Source organism: Limulus polyphemus, unplaced genomic scaffold (genome assembly GCF_000517525.1).
Source record: "Limulus polyphemus unplaced genomic scaffold, Limulus_polyphemus-2.1.2 Scaffold1560, whole genome shotgun sequence".
Taxonomy (NCBI): domain Eukaryota; kingdom Metazoa; phylum Arthropoda; class Merostomata; order Xiphosura; family Limulidae; genus Limulus; species Limulus polyphemus.
In genome coordinates, this window is record NW_013667170.1 from 32,477 (window position 1) to 54,210 (window position 21,734).

Below are 21,734 nucleotides of genomic sequence, written 5' to 3' on the forward strand. Positions count from 1 at the left end.
GGTATCACCCACAAGGTTTTGAGTTCGTTTTACTTCAGCATATAGTAACCTAAATTAATTTAGGTACTGCCAATCAAGGAATGAATTAGGCCTCTACGTCACAGATTCTCTTTTCAATTTCAGTTCTGATGAAAATAAAATAAATCTTTAACACTCACATATATATGCAGTTATTGTTGTGATTGAGTTTCATCTCATGAGCAGCGTTACCATTGTCAAACATAACAGGACTTTTACCGGGAAAAATATTAGCTTCTTAACATTATTGAGCTGTAATACAGAGTTGACCTTAATACTTAAATAATTCTTGTTCTCACAAGTTCGAATTGTAGCTTGATTTAACCTCTCATTTCTTTAAAGAACCTATATTTGGGTTTAATGAAAATAGTTAGTCATTGTTCACAACTTTTAAGGAAATTAAAAAATATATTTGTTTTGTAATATGAGCTAATAAGTTTTGCGTTTCAGCATTTCTTTTTAATGCGATTTTTTTGAGCATCATGAAAACAAATGAATTTGATATTTCATTAGAGAAAAAGTATTTGTTTTCAATTCAATTTAAATATGAAAATATTTAAGAGCTGTGATAGGGAGAATTTTAAATATCCTGATTTATTTTATCACCACATATATAGAAATTATTTTTCTTGTGGAACATTAACACCTTGAAGAGTTAAACTGAAAATAAAACGCTTAGAAATGTCATTATTTCATTTTTTAAACTATTTTGTATTTATGGCAAAGCTACCAAGTCTATCTGCCGCCGTCCCTAATTTTGAACTCCTGACCAGAGGGAAGACGGCCAACCAATAGCCCTCTACTACCCATAATCCATGCTCAAGGATTGACTGTCACTCTTATAATGCACCTACAGCTTAAAGTACGTGTAATGTTGTACAATATTGTACTGTGTCGAATCTGGCTTGCCAGCTTCAAAATCCAGAGATATACCATAGATCCAGCCCGCACTCCATTTTTACACTGACACTGTTGCTGTGGTATGTTTTAGAATCGGAGGTTTTGAATTGACATGCTAAAAATATCTATGATTTTCATTTTCAAAAGTGTATTTGAAACAACTACTTAGAATCTGGCTTGCCAGCCTCAAAATCCAGAGATATACCATAGATCCAGCCCGCACTCCATTTTTACACTGACACTGTTGCTGTGGTATGTTTTAAAATCGGAGGTTTTGAATTGACATGCTAAAAATATCTATGATTTTCATTTTCAAAAGTGTATTTGAAACAACTACTTAGAGTAAATTTACTGTCTTGGTATTGCTTATGTGGAAATCTACAGATCAGTTTATTGAAATACTGTAAACGAAAAAGAAACCTTCATTTTATCAATTAAACTTAAGACTGCTTTGGTAAAGTTTTATTACAGAGTTTCCTACAATAATTGATACATAAGATCAGGAGAGTTTATTAAATATGAAAGCATTAAAAACTATTTTCCATGCTTGATATGATCTTCAGATAAACATTGATATAATTCACCAGTGGAAAGAAAATACCTATTATATTTACTTATGTTTCTTTGTTGAAGAACAGCATTTTTTTATCTACAAAAAATAGCAAACTTATGTGGAATTCAACATTATCTTATGCATTAAACAACGTCTTCAGTCCATGGCTCGTATTCTCGGCAGATCTACGATGCTAAAAGGGAAACAGTATCTACAGGGACTACGATAGTCATAACATACAAGATCAATCTGATGCAGCAGTGTCCCTGAAATCTGACTCAAAAAAGGTAAATAATTTAACCACCATCTTGTTCTATCACAGATCATGAAATCAACCTGAAGAAATATACAGAGCAAGTATTTTGGTTTAGATGTAAGAAAACGAAACAAAAAACAACGAATCCTTAATGACTTGCAAGCATTTCAACCAGCGAGCTCTATATATACACCTGGAGTGCTTATTTGCAAGCTGGGTAATGCGAGAAAGTGACGCCACTTTATCGCTTAGTTGTGCCTGGTTTACAGTACAACGACAACCTATACGCAGTGGAGTGAGTGAACTATGAATGGATTATCTTCAAAGACAACGATAAACCTTATTGTATTATGCAGTGGAAGAATATAGCCTATCACTAGAGGATTTGACTTATCTTGTTAGATCTCAGGCAGTATGTGAATAAGTGTTGTTGGTAATGATTACGTCTAATGTTTACGATATTGTTCTATTAAAATATTTATGGAAACGTTTGATGCTTCTGTTACAATTGTATTTATGTGCACATGTTTTTCTAAACCACCCACTACCTCAGCATATTGTTCTATATTATAAATGATATTGTTGACGATTTATTATGCATGAAAAGACGCATACTTTTCTCACTTATGGTTCATATTTTTAACTGAGTTGTTACACAAACGCCTTATTGTTAAACATTTAGACGTGTTGTAAAGAGTTTCTAACGTTTAAAACAATGAAACATTTGCTATGTGTATTGCAGGTACGCGTATAATGATAATATTCTAATTACAAAACTTCTGTAAGGAAGGAACTAACTCAAATATTCCTTTTAAATAACGTGTAACAAGCATAATACTTCATTTTTGTCTAATATGACACTTTACGGGATTGTTTTTTTTTTGGAAACACTCTCTTGTCTAAGATTTCATAAGACATCTTTTTTCACTCTCATATTCAGAGGTACTGTCGTTCTACGAATAGAGTGTGTAGTGTCCAAAACGGCATGCAAATCAAGTTACTATACATACAAAAAGTAAAAACACCGTTTACTGGTATTTTTTACATATGTCATCATTAGTGTAAACGTTGCTATTCAAACCAGACGTAATCAATCCAAAAAGACAGCCTCATTCTTCTGTCGCTAAGCAAGCACTCCAGTTGTATATAGAACTTACTAATACTTAATGTGAAAATTGATTAAAGGAGAGAATCCTGAGCTGAGTTGTGACTCACATGCTATAATATTACATTCATCAGACAAATTTACGTAAAACACATACTTAACATACAAAAACTCTAATACATCTTATATATATCTACATTTGAATCGTCTTGATCTCTCACGTGGTAACGTATATTAGCTGTAGAATCTGTGTCTGGGGGAAAAAGGTTATTCATGAAATTTGTCTAGATAACAGGGAAACAATAGAGTTGCTTTTTATTAAGAATAATTAAATGCAGAGAATGAAAGGAAACTTATATTTATCTCAGATCTTAAGATCCAGTAATTTTAAAATCATTTCTACATCAAATCAGTTATTACTAGTTTGTATGAGCACTTTTAAATTAAAATTAAAGTTTTGATCAAATATACTTATAAATTCATTTATCTATGTGTATATATATATATATATATATATATGCTTGTGTTTATTTTGGCACAACTCCGTCCAAGTATTATCGCTTCTACGATTGTTTCACCGCTTCACCCAAAAATATCACAAGATAAACTCACTAGACCTAAAGGTAAGATCGGCTTATTTACTTTCCGGGAACGGTCGTGAACCACAATTCAGCAAGCTGACTAGGTGCTAAAGAGGTCATTTTCTTGTGTTTACTATGACTGATATACAATAACTACTGTATTATATATGAAAAAAATGTCTATATATATATATAAAATGACAGCATCCTAACCACCTTAATAAACAGCGTTAACTGGAGTTGCTTTAAATTGACTTATTTTCTCTTTCCATTCACGTCCAGTTTGCCACCAAGGTACTAGATCACTCTGTTTGAAATGAAGAACACAAATTCTGGAAGCGAGTATTAATATCCTAAAGAAATCTTACTGGATAATTACTTAATGTTATTCAGTTTGTACAATCAAAAGAAATTTGTGCAATTAAATAGTTTAATAACAGCATAATTTTCTTGATAAAGTAGTTGGCACATCATTTTGAGATGCATTGTTTAATTATGATAAACCAACACACCAAAAATTGTAGCAAATTTACTTATAATTCACCTTTTTTAATGGGTACCTTATACTTTATCAATTGTTTGTTGTTTAAACTTCAAAGCACGTTTAAAATTCAGGCATCAGTAACTAAATACCATATATTCTCTGTCTTGTACTAAAGCATCTTCGTTCTTTAACAAAAAGTAAGCTCAGCTCTCCCATTATTTATAAAAATCGAAAGTCACGTTTTCAACTTTATAACAGAATAATTAAAAAGAAAACGCATTACGGGCATTACCAAAAAATAGTGTCACATGGCATGACGTATATTTATCGGAAAGGGATATAAGCAACCAGAGTGACCAAGGTTTGAAAGAAGACAATAGTTCCAACGTCGAGAGAATAGTATTGTGTCTTGGTTTTCTTTTACTCACCAGAGTAAATCTATATTTATATCAAGAGAGTATAGTACTTGACTGTGAATTAAACATAATTATCTTTTCTGTAAACATCTCCTTTCTGTGTTCGTTGTTTAATTCAGTAAGAAAAAAAAAAACATTCCTATTTATTGGCCTACGTTTATACTGGTGCTTTAGCGTGTGAGATAAAGTTGGAAAAGTGAGCGAAGAGAACATGGAGAAAGATTGTGCGTTTAGAATGCAAAGATTTTGTTAGCTAAACCAAACATTTTAATTATTCAAAGTGCAATTAATTTAAGTTCATGCGATTTCTCCAGACGTAAATCGAATTCAGAAACACGTACGAAATGCCACGATTTCGTTTTCGGTGATATGAAATAAATTATTAAAAGTTTTTCTCATTTATTTAAAATTGAGCCATTTCTTGGGTAAATTACTCCTTAAGAGAAAAGCCACATTTTAAACAACGATTCTTAGCTTTGGTGACTACTTTCTTCTTCCGAAAAGCTTTGCACATCTCTTGATGCTAAAACCACTGGCAACTATCTAAAAAGTGAGTTTTCAACTTACTATCATTTGAAACGGTTTGAACTTTGATTCTAGTAATATAACATGAAATAACCTAAATATTTCATTCAAATACTGATATTGTTAAGCATTTGTTTTAAATAGAAACTTTTTGTTAAACTGCTTGAAGTTTGAATAATTCCGCAGTTATGGATAATTGAATATATATCGCAAATGGGAAAATAGTTATTTAAAACAGGAAACGCTCCAACATCCTTCTCATTGTTAGAGATCGTTCACTGATTTGAGAGCCAGTTTTTCTATTTAAAACGTCTATGTACAGCCGTACGCAGACTTAAAATGCCCTGTAGATCCACAGCTGATGTTATAAAACTAGAGTTAAGCGAAGTCTTCGAAATATGAGTACTGTAGCTAATTAAGTGTGAATTTTGACGCCTTTCAGTATAAAGTGATGCACAGTCATGGGCAAGACGACTCTAGACTTCACTCCTTATAAGGTTACATTGCACACTGATGATTCGTTTAATTATAGTCAGTCACGTGTTCTTAGCCAACTTTGATCCATCGATCAACGGAGTACTCCAGAGCTGCCAACCATCTGAAAATCATATATGAAAGCTATTATACGTAAGCAAGAAAAATATCTATATATAATAATTTAATGAAACCTCTTTTTTTTTAAGGTACTGGATGACGTTTTGAATGATTACTTTTCGTCATTTCCAAGCGGCACAGAAAGAGACAACAAATAATTTCTTTTTTCTTATAAATTCAGGGAAAAAACGATTAGGAAAATTTTTTTTTGGGGGGGGGGTTCAGATCTCCATACTGCTGAGCTCTACTAGTCTTATAGGAAAAACATCAAGTATCTTTATGAAGAGAAAACGAAGTCAAAGAGAAATATATATATATATATCTAGAGCAAAGATCCTCGGAAACATATCTGGTGAGGAAAATACCTAACTTATCCCAAGGTATCTTCATACACCGGAAGGAATTATTTAGATATCTCCATTTGTCTTTTTTTTTTTTCAGTGTTTTTGATTATAGATAGTAAAGCTTCAACACAAGAGTAGCTCTGCAGTATGGAACATAATAAAGAACATGTTTAAATGTTTATTTAGTAACCACATTCACGACACAGAGAACTGAATACAAGATGGTACTAAAATCGAACATTTTTCAATTATAGTCGTTTGATGATATTTGGAGATTCACCTTTTTTTCAGCTTAAAATTCAATGTTAGCACGGTAAAATATAATAATGTATAGCTTTGTATTGTATTATATTGTTGAACAAAGAAAAAATATTATTTAATTTTTGTAGTGGATATTGGTGTATAGGAGACATTTTAATACTAGAAATAAACGGCCTTATAACACCAACTTTATTATTTTTCTTTAATTGGACACTCAATGTTTCGCTTTACCGCTTCTCCAGGAGCATTCCACTTAAGCACAATTACGTAACGTGTTTCTTTCTACTAATAAAAGCAAAAACAATCTAGATAATACCAAAAATAATCATATTGTTTTTACAAATTACAGATTTTACAGATATGCCCTTTTGCTAGTGCGATCGTCTACAAATACACACGTTTTAACGGTGAAAAAGTTTTTTGTATGTGTGTGTTTTCATATAGCAAAGCCACATCGGACTATCTGCTGTGTTCACCAAGAGGGAATCAAATCCCCGATTTTAACGCTGTAAATCCGAAGACTTATCGCTGTCCAACAGGGAAACCAATTTTTGTAAAAGGTGTAACTTGTAAAAAAATTCTTATAATCAGAATGTAAGCTCAAAAGAAACTAAGAATAATAATAATAATAACATGACGCTGAACCAAAATAATTGAATCTAAAGATAAATTTGGGTGACTTTTGGTTTCGTTAACGTAACCACGTAATTAATGCAAGAGCGTCAATTAAATTGTACACGGGAACTGTTTCTCGTAGTAGTTTTGTTCTCTGTTCAGTAGCAGTTGCCCCCCCCCCCAGTAGCACAGCGGTAATTCTGCAGACTTACAACGCTAGAAACCGGGTTTCGATACCCGTGGTGGGCAGAGCACAGATAGCCCATTGTGTAGCAGTTTTTGTTTAAATTTATTATGTTGTATCACTAACTATAATCTATGCCTAAGGCACATGCATCCGAAACATAAGTGCCAGAAATTCCTATTTCTTGTTTACTAAAAAAAAAAAAAAAAACGTTTTGTCTATGTTGCTAATTAGCAACTTTTCATTCTTGATCAATAAAGCCGGCCCGGCATGGCCAGGTGGTTACGGCACTCGACTCGCAATCTGAGGGTCGCGGATTCGAATCCCCGTTACACCAAACATGCTCGCCCTTTCAGCCGTGGGGGCGTTATAATGTGACGGTCAATCCCACTATTCGTTGGTAAAATAGTAGCCCAAGAGTTGGCGGTGGGTGGTGATGACTAGCTGCCTTTCTTCTAGTCTTACACTGCTAAATTAGAGACGGCTAGCGCAGATAGCCCTCGTGTAGCTTTGCGCGAAATTCAAAAACAAACAAACAAACAATCAATAAAGCCTGACGTTTTTTTTTTGTTTGTTTTTAGTAAAGGAATGAATAACATATTAATAATTTTCTGTTAATTTCATAAAATCATTTTTAATGTAAATTCGTAACAACTCATTAAAAATGAAGCCTTGATTCTTTGAACAAAGAGAAATTTATTTCTATTACTTGGTTAGTAACTTAAATATGTCGATGTGGTGAATGAGAATGTGTTTACTAAAGTTTACAAACAGTTGACTCGTATGTGGTTTGAATGGCAATAATTGAGGAAACGGTTAATGTCATTATGGCCGTTCTTTATAAACAATCTAAATAATAAGTACAAAGAAGGAACCTTTAGAAACAAAGCGATTTAACTTATGTCTCACTAATACACTAACAGAAGATTGTCAAAAAATAATAGTTCTTCTAATCCAGTGTCTTATTAAAAACTTGCATTACATTGCAAAGAACATTTGAGACTGTCTGTTTTTTTAAATTTTGTGCAAAGCTGCTCAAGAACTGTCTACGTTAGCCAGCCGTCCCTAAATGTGAAGTGATAGTTAAAAGTAAGGCAGCTAGTCAACATCATCCACTGCCACCTTTTGGGCTATTCTTTACCAATGAATAGTGATTGACAGTCGTATCATGACGCCCCTACGACTGAAAGGGTGAGCATGCTCAGTGAGGGGTTTCAACCCCAATGTCCGCAGATTGGGAGTCGAGTGCCCTAGCATTCGAGAAAAAGAAATAATAATTTCGATTTACTGCTGAATACTTATGTGAACAATATAAACGAGTAAAATATCCAATTGATTACTGTTCTTCTCCAATTATGTAAATTAAGTTCCGTTCTTAACAGAAATTTTATATATACAGTTTATGGAATTTTCTTCTTTGTAAGACTGTTTTACACAGACTTCGGCACGTGTGAAACGGGGCTTCATAAGGTTTGTAATCTTAGTGATTAATTTACACGATCTAATCAGACCTTTCTAAAGATTAAATAACGTACAACGCTTCACCAGATCAAATTAACTCTTATTGCTCCGTCGAAATAAGTACTAAACCCGAATAATGCAAGATTACAGTCAAAGAACAGAGAACAAGTGTATTGCAAAATTATGTGAAACCCAGAGAGAGAACGCGGCTTCAACAAGCTAGAAAACGAAGGAGGGGTCATATTCTATCCTTGTTGTAATACTTGAAGAAAGTTATTATAACATAAATAACTATAGGCGGTGTCGTTACGATGATTAGACAGCAAGAGGAATGGAAAATACAAATGACGTAACTTGAGAAATAATATCTACACGTTTTAAACGTTTTTCCTAACAATATACTATAATAGAGCATTTACCTTTTCTTGTCGTTTTCTGTGTCGGCGACGAAACAGAAACTTCTGAGGTGTGGATCTGGAGGGATGGCTTCAAAAGTATGTTTCTTACCTACGACAGAGGAAGTCTGAAACTTGTATCCGTGAAGTTGAAACAATCCTAGAGGAAAGGGAAAGAAACATTGTAGAAGGTAAATGTGTATTTAAAATGAAACCTTAGTTGAGTATAAGAACAAGAGACACCAGTTTCTATGGTACATTGTAAAAGGCGATTTTGGTAGGTGTGACCTAAAGAATCTAAGTTAGGTTTTAGGAGGGATGGAAATATATACTTTAAGATCAACAAGGTACAGTTTTAACGAATCTCAAGAATTATAATTAATGTTTCATATTTTTTTGTCGTTGAATGAATTTAATGCTCGAACAACCTGTAAGTTACATATTATACTCCAAGTTCGCCAGATGCCGCCACTGGTCTAATATTCCAAGACAGATAGCTCGTTTGGCAGAATACCATGAAGTGTATTTACATTACCGGTTTTCCACGAGATGGTCTTCTTGATAACATAATGCTTTAATAACTAATAAAAGATGAAAAGTGTGGCTATGGGAATAACATGTAAATGTCAAAAGATGAACTGTTTTGGAGAATAACACATAGATATTTATTCGTAGTGAAATGGATTTTCTTGTTGGTAATGGTGGTATAAACATTTTAAAAGTGATTAATTCATGTACTAAAGCAATAACGAACAGATTGGTTGGTTACATATTTTATATAAAATAAATTTTGAAGTGACAGAAAATTTAATCATTTTAGTAGGAAACAGACATGAGCCTGACTGATTTTTCTTAAATTCATATTTACAAAGAATAGAAACAAAAAGGAGTGCATGTGAATAGAAAATTAATTAGGAAAACTAAGATAACCTTTGATCACGGACAACTTACTGTAGCTAAAACACGGTACTCAATACTTATATACATGCTACATGAAGGGCTTGTGCGAGAAGTAAGATTAAAGTTAGACAAACATAAGTTAATTTATCAAAGTAAATGAATTCCATAACAGAAGATGTGGTAAGTTTATGTTTGTAATTAAGCACAAAGCTACACGATGGGCTATCTGTGCTCTGCCCACCACGGATATCGAAACCTGGATTCTAGCGTTGTAAGTCCGCAGACATACCGCTGTGCCTCTGGGGGCGCTGTGGTCAGGAATGTAACTCATGCAAAAATTGACAAAATCTATTTTCAGTTAAATATGGTAGCAAAAAAAAAAAACAGTTCTTAAGAAAAAATTATAATATGTTTGATTTTTTTTTCTTACTCCAAAGCTACACAATGGGATATCTGGGCTCTGTCTATCGCGGGAAATCGAACCGCGGTTTCTAGCGTTGTAAGTCTGGAGACTTAACGCTGACGTGTCGGGTATACTTAAATATATAATTGTTATTTTATACTTAATGTTGTCGACTTCGTTTCAGCTCTTAAGTCTTTTTTATTCTATTTTAGGGTACGATTAAGTTAATTAGTAACAATATAGACATGTTATTGTAAACATCCATTAATTAAAGTATCTTTAGAACAAAAATACACAAAAACACTGACCTATCGCTGATTGAGACGATCTATCTAAATACACATATAACGAGGCGTTTTTGAGAACGAAATATCTCCGTTTCCAAGTTTTCCATCGGCGACCTAGCCGTCCCAGATACCCGTGACAGTCTGGTACTGCTATTGACAATGGTGAGCAATACACATTTTTAATGCTATCCTCTAGGAAAGGATCCACCTGTTGGTCAATAAAAGAAAGTATCTACCGTTGCTTTACTAATTCATTTAAAGCAAAATTACCGTTGGTCATTCTGCATTTATTTTAACAAACAAACGACTTTATTTACGAATGGCATTTCAAATTATGGTTACATGATTACTGCATACTGTTTAGAACAGTGTAATTCACGAAATTAATTAGCTCTCCATGTTGTATAACATAATACCTTTTGTAATAAATTTCCTATAAGCTTATTACTGTTTTCAAAGTACTGAAATATAGAAGGCCGTAAGCACTTGTTTTCGATGTTATCAAGTTCAAAACAGCCATTATTCGTAATGATAACGTGTTTTATTTTGTGTTATATTTACATTTCGTGCCAAGATAACTAACTATGGTTTGAAAACGTTTTTACCTATTAGGTAGCCATGTCTACCTTGAACTTTTAATTTGTTTTTAGCGATCTGCATAACTCATTAGGTGCTTACTGAAGTTTGGAATAATTTTTATATTTAATTCGAAAAATTGGAACATTGTCTTGAGTTTTATGCAAACAACCTGGAATTGCCTAACAGTATAATTCTGCAGTTTTTTAGTTAAAACAAAAAGAAACACCTAGTGTTCGTGAGTTGTATATTAAATACCTGAGAAGCTGAACTAGCCACTTGATTTAAGGCACTGATCCATCTGAAAGGAAGAAAAACAAACATTACATATAAAAGTTTTATATGAATAGATTTTGGAGATAAGAAAATTGACGTGTTGTAAAAAAAAAAGAGATAAATTACTATTACTAATCTTTGTATAATCTTTATTGTAAGCTTTGAAATAGAAATAAAGCGGCGCCAAACTTCGATTTACAAATTCCGTACACAACTATACTACAATGAAACTCCTGCGATTGAGATACGTTCGGAAGGGCAGTGTTGACTAACTTATTTGTACACTCTAATATGTCAGTGGAACAAGGTATTGGGATAAAACTTTAACTAAGGCTAGAAGTACATTCTTTCCTAGGGTGTCTGTAAATACCTAGAAGTAAAAGCAACCAGAGATTTAGATACAGAGCTGAAACTGAGAATGGAATTGCACTGTTTGTATTATCTGTATACAATAGTAAAGTCAGAGGCATCAGAGTGTCACATACAGATATGGAAATGCACTGTTTTCTGTGTCATGTGTATACTTATATAGGTTAGTGGAACAAGTTATGATTAAGGCACAGAGCTGAAACTAGGAACGTAAGTGCACTGCCTTTTGTATTATATGTATACAATAGTAAAGTCAGAGGCATCAGAGTGTAACATACAGATATGGCAAATTGTTGCTTTCTATGTCATATGTTACTTCTATAGGTTAGTGGAACTAGTTATGAATAAGATACAGTGGTGAAACTAAGAAGGGAAGTGCACTGTCTTTTGTATTACCCGAATACTACAGTAAAATCAGAGTCATCAGAATGTAACATATAGATATGGAAATGCACTGTTTTCTGTGTCATATGTATAGTTCAACAGGTTAGTAGAACTAGTGGTGATTAAGATGCAGAGTAGAAGCTAAGGCTTGAAGATTACTGAGTTATATATCAATTGAACTGTTTCACAGGTCAATAGAACCAGAGATTAAGATATAGTATTCGAACTACCAGGAAACTCAAGATAAAAATAGTGGTAGTTATTTGTTTTTAAGATTCTTGAAGTGAATTCGAGTGCAAGAAATATATTCTATTAGAAAAAAATTTAATCATAACTAGTTTTAAAATTAATGTATTTATTCTATCTAACGTTTAGTTACTTAAACTTCATCAGGAAGTAGTTTTAAAATTAATGTATTTATTCTATCTAACGTTTAGTTACTTAAACTTCATCAGGAACTAGTTTTAAAATTAATGTATTTATTCTATCTAACGTTTAGTTACTTAAACTTCATCAGGAACTAGTTTTAAAATTAATGTATTTATTCTATCTAACGTTTAGTTACTTAAACTTCATCAGGAAGTAGTTTTAGAATTAATGTATTTATTCTATCTAACGTTTAGTTACTTAAACTTCATCAGGAACTAGCTTTAAAATTAATGTATTTATTCTGTCTAACGTTTAGTTACTTAAACTTCATCAGGAATTTTCCCGCTCGTTTCCTAACATAGCACAACTAATTTGGTTATGGAGCAGAGGGAGAGAGAATGGACAGAAACCCTATTTACAAAGACACCTCGTCCACGTTTTCCTCACAAACAATTTCAGAAACCGATACATTCGAACTTTGCAACAATATTGAAAATAATTAATTTGAGCTCGTAACAACTTAAATGCCTGGGCTCATAGAACTTCTGTTTAGAAAAAAACGAATGAATACAGATGTGAATTTTGCAGTCCCTCACACTATAGAATTTCTCAAAATAGCCTCAAAAGGTTCTTTATAAGAATTGTGACATTATTAGCGCGGATTTTATCAAGAGGCCGAAAGAAAGCAACTAGCCGGCAACACCCGCCGCCACATCATGTGTTAGTCGTTACCAACTATAGTGGGATTGACCTTCACGTTATAACGCCCCCAAGACTAAAAAGATGAGCATTTTCGGTGGTGGAATTCGGTTGAGCGACCTGCAGATTGCGAGTTGAGAACTTTAATCACCAGGCTATGTTAGGCCCCGTAATCAGCGCGCTTCTAAAGTTTAATTCTGACAATTTTCACGCTTTTCACATACATAGTAGTGATTTCAAAGATAAAATATTTAATGAATGAGAACTATCCACAGATAAGTAAAACTTATGTGCTAAAAATCCGAAATTTTTCCTTCCCGTAATATTATCTGGGGATGTTGACATAGAAATTCAAATTTCCTTAGGAAAAGCCTTCTTTTTGTTGCGATTTTCCAAAAACAATCACCCATTAAAACACATTATTGCTCCTGTGCTATCAAGTTACCCAAATTCGTTCACTAATGAAAGTAACCTACATTACTGTTAGAGATAAACACGACTATTATCTGTAGCCTCTACTACAACATTTACAAAACTCGTCTATTACACCTAGTTTTTACATTTTCATGTTTTTTATAATAAAAGACATCTTCTCACTAAGCAATGTCTAAACCTCAATTGGTTTCAAACGAAAATAGAAAAATGAATGAAAATAGGAGATACAAAATATTATACACGGTTTTAAAGCTACAAACAAAAGGATACAAATCCCAAGAAAAATGCTAAGGATTTTACAATCAAACTTGTTCACAAAGTTAAAAAATTGAACTAATTGGATACAAAGTACATTATTTAAAAATAATAATTGTTTCAACATAGATTTGTTTGTTTGTAGTTAAGCGCAACGAAACACAATGGACTATTTGTACTGCGCTCACCACGAATATCGAAATCCGTTTTTAGCATTGTAAGTCCGCAAACTTATTCCTGAGCCACTGGGAAGCATTTAACACAGGACACTTTATCACTACACATCTGGTATCAAAGCAAAGTACATATTGAGCAAATATAGAAGTAAAGTGCGATCTCTAGAATTCTACAGTTTTTCTAAAAGTCAGAAGGAATGCCTGTTCTGAGACCTACTGTGTCAGCCTGTAATTCTGCCATAAAAATGACTTCGTAACATTTAGACATCAACTGATAAAATGTCTCTCATACTTTCGGAATAGCAATCAAAAGGTTCGAACTTATGTAGAAACTCTATTTTTTCACTATGTTTATTGTTTAACTTATAAGCATTAAATTAATCTAAGATCTTGTCAGGGAATATTCCTGTGAGTTTGAATTAACTAACATTTCAGTGTTTAATCTTGAGCTTGTACCAAATTTTGTTAAGACTAATTACTTTTCAAGTTCAACATTTACATTTATAGCCAAGTAAAAGAAGTGACAATGGGAAACGGGATGGCTGTAAATTTTTGTAGTCGTATCCATGGATCACTTCTATTATAAGGTCATCCTTTACTGATATGAAAAATCTAGTAGAGATCACGACTTGTAGAGTGGATATAATGACGGCATGTTTGGCGGATCTCAATAGCATTAGCAAATTCCATGAGTTTCTGAATACTGTTAGTCCTGCTATTCAATTTGCCTCATCGGGTACCGATGAACTGCCATTTCTTATTATATTAATAAGAGTTTAAGATGATAGCTTAAACATATCCATTCTCCACAAATCATATGTAATTCGCAGCTGTGTTGTTGGAAAAGGCGTGTGTATATGACTTCGCATGTAAGCTCATGTTAAACCTTTTCTTCTACTTATGAAGAACCATTACGGAGTCGAGGACCTTACTTAGAAATATGAAGTGGTTTGTGACAGATTAGACGTTTAGTAGACAATCAAAGGATCTTTTTTATCTACGCTTATGAGTACAGAAATATAGCGACAAGTTGAATTCGTAGGGACACTTTGCCGTACAATACTTTCATGTCGAAAGGTGGACCTTTCTTCATCAGGAGCAGACTGGGAATGCCTTTCTTCATCAGGGTCAGACTGGGAAAGGTCCACATTTCAAAAGAGCTTTGGTTGAACTTTTGAACCTACGAGTTGTTTTACATCATGAATATTTTTTTATCATTACAGCTAAACTATTGCCACGTGTTAGAAAGAGCGTTAGTACAGCGCCATTGGGTCGAAGGTTTCTAAGGTTTCGTTCATTTCCATTTAGGTACACTACTAGTTTTGAACTATCAGTGGCAGTAGCTCGAACAGATCCGATAGCCAAACTTTTATTACGTAATTGTTCCAAAACAATTGGAAATATCTTAGATTTGTTCTATTCAAAGTTCTTTCAAAACAGAGCATTGGTATGATCTATGAATTCGAAAAGATTAGTCGAAAAGACCAAATATTTGATGTGGTCTTTCCAGTGAGTTTAAACTAATAAGACTGTTTCAGAGGAATAACAGCTAACGAACAGAAGTGCAGTTGAATGGAATATTTTAATTCAAATAATTTATATTTATATGAATTATCTTTGTTTAGATATAACAGTATAACTTCTCTGCTTGCGATCAGGATACCCAACCAAAAAAGAACTACATTTGCGAAGGTTCTTGTCAAGGTAATTATCATTACTGCTATTTTACTGTTACTGAATCTGTTTATAGAAAAATGACGTCAGACATAAAAAAAAAGATCAAGTTTTCTAAATGTAAACTTCTTAAGACAAAAATTTGGAAACGGCTTTGTGATGTGAAAGTGATTACCTACAGAAACCATTTATTAAGTTGCGATCTTGACACACACACACTCAACCAGCATGAAAATAAATCAGTCAGGAACTGATATTACTATACCAGTGAGTCAACAAATTACTGAATGTGTTACAAAAAAAAAGAAATATCCTCACTCAAATCAACGATAAACTGTGTGCTTTACCAACATTTGTGTCGGAGATCGTTGAAGTGTGTAAAGTAATAGCTTTTCTATGTGAGCAGTATGAAATATTATTGTGTAAAACAAACAGTTATCAAAACAATACATACTTAGAAGTAAAGAAAATAACTGACTAGCTGCAAAATTGCTGTGACGAGAAAGATAACGTAGTTACGTTTCTTGAATTTCAGTTTAATAAGTTAGATCAATATTGCGGAAAAGGAAAAGAGAGCTACATGATATTCCACATATAGACAACGAAAATAAAAATTAATTGAGATAGTTGGAACTAGGATGGTAAAATTGGGTACAACGGAGCACAGGTCTAACCAAACTGATGTTATTCGTATATTATCCCAATGGAGCAATATGAAAACTCTAACCATTATAAATTAGTTTACCAATAAACGTGTAGGAGACTAATAGATAAAAGCAGAGAGTTTTGTCAGGTGTTAACAAATTCGTAATGTCCAGGATGATTCTGTTATTGATTAGGCAAAAGAAATACACTTGGTTTAAAGATTGTAGATTCCTGGTTAAGAAAGATGAAAATAATACATAAATTCACATTAGTGGAATAAATGATAAACAATTATTAATATTATTATAATGAATTTAATATTACTGGATAATCGATTTTTAAATGGTGATTTACATTAACAGTTATTTATATATATTTCTTAAGAGTTTCTCAATGACATTCGAACCATTACAAAGGAACATAATTGTGTTGTATCTTAATATTAGTTTGAAAAGAACTGGAGTTTGTTTTCAGCTTCGATATATGATGTTTTGGATGTTATAATTCTAACCGAATCTAATTCATCAACTGGTGAAAAAGGAAGTTTCAGTTTCATTAACTTTGATAAATTCTGTAAATATGTTGTTAATCATAATTGAAGAGTTATAGTCGACAATTGTTGAGACTCTTAAAGATGTTGCCAGTATAATATTCATACAGCTGAAGTATTATGTATTACTACATCACAAAAATCATTAGCTTTGGACATAATAACTTTATTATAACATCTAATTCAAATATAAACATGTTTTTAGATAACTTCCAAAATGTTGTAGCCTTGTTTTTAAAAATAATAATGCTCTTATAATTGTCGATATAAATATCGATTTTAAATATAGTAACAGATATAGTGTCGAGAGATATAAAATATTCTTGCTATTAATGGTTTTACTCAACATATAAATAATTAAATTAGAAAGAATAAATATATAATAATGTGCTCAAACAAAGATGTATAGCCCATATTATTACTCATATTTAAAAAAGAGAAGTTAGTCTTAGTCATGCTGTTAATAATCTTAAAATTTTGCATAATTATATCATCATGGCTATCATTAGTGCTGAAGATATTGTTTAATCTAACTGGTTGAATTCGAGATTTTCTGATATTTCAACTCAGCATAACATTATCCAAGATTTTCATGATGTTAGGTATATTGATAAAAGCTAAGACTTTAACAGGACTAATATTTCAAATGATATTGAAAATTTTCTATAGTTATATTAAAGATCATAATATTTTTAATGATATATCTTTAAAACCTAAACGTGTCAGAACTTTCAATAAAACTGGTAAAAACAGAAGAATTTATAAATAATGGATAAACGATAAATTTCAGAATAATACAAAACTTAGACAAATTATAGATATCGTATGAAATTATTCTAATAAGGAAACTTATCGATAAAATTATGTCAAATATAAGAATATGGCAATGATTAAATTAGAATTAAAAACTGCTGTTATTATGCTAAATTTTATCGAAATAAGGATGACATATGGGTAGTTTCGGATATAGTTAGCCAATAATTAGAAAAAAAGAACGAATACACAAAATATGATTTAATTTGGAAGAACCTGGGATCAAGTATTTTAGAATATTACAAATAATTTTATTGATTACTTAAAAAAGAATTAAAATGTGTTGACCCCAAAGTTCATGTCTCACATAAGTCTCAGATTACTCCGACAGCTCATGTAAACTCCCCCCCCCCCAATAACACGTTCAAGATAATTAAAATCAAATATTTCATAAATGACAAAATAAGCTACAATGTACAGGTATTGTTGTATTATGAATAAAATACTCGAAACGTTCCAATGTTACTTATTATAGACCAATTGCAGCTTTTATAATTTTTACGAATTATGGAGAAGTACGTTAATTACAAACTTATTAAATACCTTAAGAAGTTAGCTCTGATAAATAATATAGATTATAAATACAAAATTTCATTGTTACAAGACTACCACTAAAATCAACACTTTTTTGAAATTAAAGACAAATCGTTTCTGTATTATTTCTTGAAATATTTAAAAGCCTTTGGCGCATTAAATCATCCTGTTTTAATAATTAAACTTTTATTAATTCTCATGGATAAATTCTAAGCCCAATTTTACTTAAAATTCTTTTAAATTATTTAACTTATTTAGATTTCAAAAGCTAAATTTTTCGCAATGCTTATTTATTATATATGATTATAGTATTAAGGATGCCACTGACTATGTTTAAAAGAACCTCAATAAAATACCATACTGTATAAAAACGACATTTTAAAATAGTAATAGATATGTTCTAATTAACAATGTTACTGTTATTTATTCCTATATTATATTCCCATAATATAACATGCTTCTTGAAAAATTATAATCTTAACTCTAATAATTGTGCTGTTATTTAGAATTTCCACGAAGTTAAATGTCTGGAAATAACTTTGTAATCAACCTTTAGATACGCTACTATTATCATATATGATATAAACTCTGTAGTTATGTATCTATAATATACAAACTGTACTATAATACTCAAAGTATAACCAAAATAGTTTATACATATCTGGATAAGTCCATATTATGACATGAACTCTTAACATACAAAGTTATACAAAGAAGTATTACTAAAACTCTTTACTGTGCAAACTTCATTAATAATCATATAAATTATAATAATAGATTTTAAATCTTTGGATATATTGAGTGTTATTTATCTATATAAAACAGTATTGTCGTTCAAATCTACTTAACGTATAAAAAATAATATTTTGGTTATTTATAAATCTCCAATGATTAGAAATAATTATGGAATGTGTTTGAAACGTTATAGGATTTCTGTAATTTTTTGATTAATTACGCATTATTAAGAAGTAAATTAATTAATGGCTTTATAGTATACATTCTGTAATTATAGCAAAGCTACAAAAATTATTTGCCTCTGTCCATAATTTTAAACTTTCGATCAAAAGAAAGGCAATCACCTTACCACTCACCATCCATGATAAATGATTGACTGTCACTCTTACAACTCACCAACAGTTGAAAGTCAGTGGAATATTTTATGGTATAGCACGTGTTTGAGCATGACTCGCGAGCTCCGAAATCCAGACCTTTGTCATAGGGACAACCCGCGGCCGCTTCTTATTTAATTTCAATCTTATTTTTTAAGTCATTTTACATCTTGTCAGAGCCTCAATATTATATTTAAATCTATATACTTGTTATTTCTTCTGTTTTCTGATGTATCAGTTGTAAGCCTCGCGGGATGAATTTGTTCTGTAATGAGTGTATTGTGTGCTATAAATAAAAATAACAATTTAATTTAATTACAACTCGAGTCATCCAGTCATCTAGAGGATGAATACTATTTGCTGAACAAAATGATTATTGTTTGAATATACAACACTAAGCAGACTAAAATTCAAGACCGATTAAACCTTGGATCACTTTTACAGTGTAAAGACTATTCACGCCGGTTCATAGTTAACACCTTAAACGAATGTAACACAGAAGTTTAAAGTGCAAATGAAGATATAAATACACTTCCAGATAAAAGTAGGACTCTAAACAAAGTAGAATCCCTATTCAGTCAGATTATTATAAACAAAAATATATCTTTTAATCACCATATTTAGCCTCTGGCACAACTATCCATTATAATGTTAGTATAAGCCAACTCACCAGTCTTAGAGAACAGAGCGTAGACAAGATATTAACATTTAATTAAAATCGTGGCAATATTAACAAATGGTGTTTAAACTAGTGAAAAATCTACCTTTTCTCAATACCTATATTGAGTAGAAGTTAATACATCTTTCCTTAATCCACTTCTTTTGTATTATGATTCCCCAAAGATTACTACACTCAAAATGAGCCTTGTAACCTCTTCTAAGATGAATCAATAATATATAGAATCTACAAATAATAATGTTACCCATATCTCATTAAAGCTGTTAAGAATTCAGTTCCCCCAATCGAAATTGTTCGAAATCCAAATAAAAACCTAACAAACTATTTAGTTTCTTTTGCCGTTTTCAACTTCCACTTAGTAACCTAAGAAAAAATCTATTACAACAACATAAGGTAATTTAATAACTTTGCTCCATTAAGAAGAAAGTTTACAAGGTCACTTATGTAGTTTTATATTGACGAATCATGTAGGAAATTACATTCTAGAATTTAGAAACACATCAAAGGAAATAAAACAATGTCTTATAAAAACGCTATCCAGTGATACATGGTCTTTCAATTTACAGAGGCACCGTGCTCGAAAAGAAAGGAATAGGAATAGTAGTAAAAATGAAGTAGTAGTAATTGAAAGCTTAAACCCAACAGTAAATAGAGATAAAAATTAGTAAGTGCAATTAGCATTTATTATGTATGATAATGCACAAACACCTACATTTATTCATTTGCTCATTTTTTAAAAATGTTAAACAAAAGTTTTCCTATTCTGAAGGATTTGAATATTTTAAGTCTAGTTCATAGCGAATTATTGGCCATTCTACAGTGAAGTGTTATTAAAAGGATATTGATGCCTGGAGAACTATGCATTTACTCTTTCCATAGAGATATATTTTCATAATGATACTCCTATTAAATATTTCGAATAAGGAAGCTTCCAATGTTTCTCAGGAAAACGGAAAAAACATGCACAACAGAGTTTTGGGACAACAATCAGATTCGAAACCATGCCTCGAGCCTACCTGGAGCAAAGTTCTTATCCGTTAAGTGAGAGTTAAGGTTCAAAATAACTCTTTGACCCAAAATACCATTATAATGATACTAAATATATTTCTTGGTACCTTTAAGATAATAAACAAAGCTTTTAAGTTCACAATCCATAAATTTACATACTTTCAGCTACACTTCGAAATCAATAGTTGTTTTCACAAGTAAGATTGCTCAGGAAGCTGGAGTCTCAACAATACCATTCTGTCACAACTTTTCAAATACACAGAAGCAGTTCCAACGTATCTTTGTGCTTTGTTCGATTTAAATGTGGTATTGGAAGTCAATATTCATGTACAGTGGTACAATGGAAAATGTCTGTGAGAAGTCTGCCAAAGTCTGTAGTGTAGGAATGCAGAACATTGTTACAACAATCGATGAAGGAATGATTAGTGTGAAGTTTGGTTAACTTAACTTAACTTAACTTTGATATTATTTAATAGTATTATATGTTCAGACTAATGTATTTTTGCGTGTTCAAATGGAACATTTTCAATATTGCTACCAAGTTCAAATGTTAGAAATAGATGTACGCACGAGAATTTTATTTGTAATCACATTCTTTCAAATCTGTATCCTAATCAAATCAGGTGGATATTTTAAAGTGTTAAACTGGGAGGAAAAGGACATCTTGAAATTATGATGGCAGCAAAAACGTTATAGTGGTGGTTTTAAAGTGAAATTATTCATAGACTGTATTGTAATAACAGATCAGGATGGATATTTCGTCTTGTCAAATTGTGTTATTAAGTAACTAAACCAACCTGTGTGGACTTTGAATAAAAAGATACAATTGTTAAATGCTATGTATACAACTGTGGTAACCAACCGTGTAACGATCATTTGTATATAGGTTTGACTTGTTTTA

At 31.8% G+C, this 21,734-nt stretch overlaps 1 protein-coding gene across 1 annotated transcript in view; it reads right to left on the bottom strand.

Moving 5' to 3' along the window:
- Positions 1-1,365: 1,365 nt before the first annotated feature.
- LOC106464099 (uro-adherence factor A-like) overlaps positions 1,366-21,734 on the bottom strand; it is a 180,316-nt gene continuing 159,947 nt past the window's right edge. Inside the window, exons 9-12 of the mRNA XM_013924210.2 lie at positions 11,117-11,159; positions 10,304-10,490; positions 8,717-8,852; positions 1,366-5,436 (exon numbers count right to left, since the gene is read on the bottom strand). Of these exons, the coding sequence (XP_013779664.2) occupies positions 5,385-5,436; positions 8,717-8,852; positions 10,304-10,490; positions 11,117-11,159 (418 nt within the window). The 3' untranslated portion in view covers positions 1,366-5,384. The remainder of the gene's footprint in view (positions 5,437-8,716; positions 8,853-10,303; positions 10,491-11,116; positions 11,160-21,734) is intronic.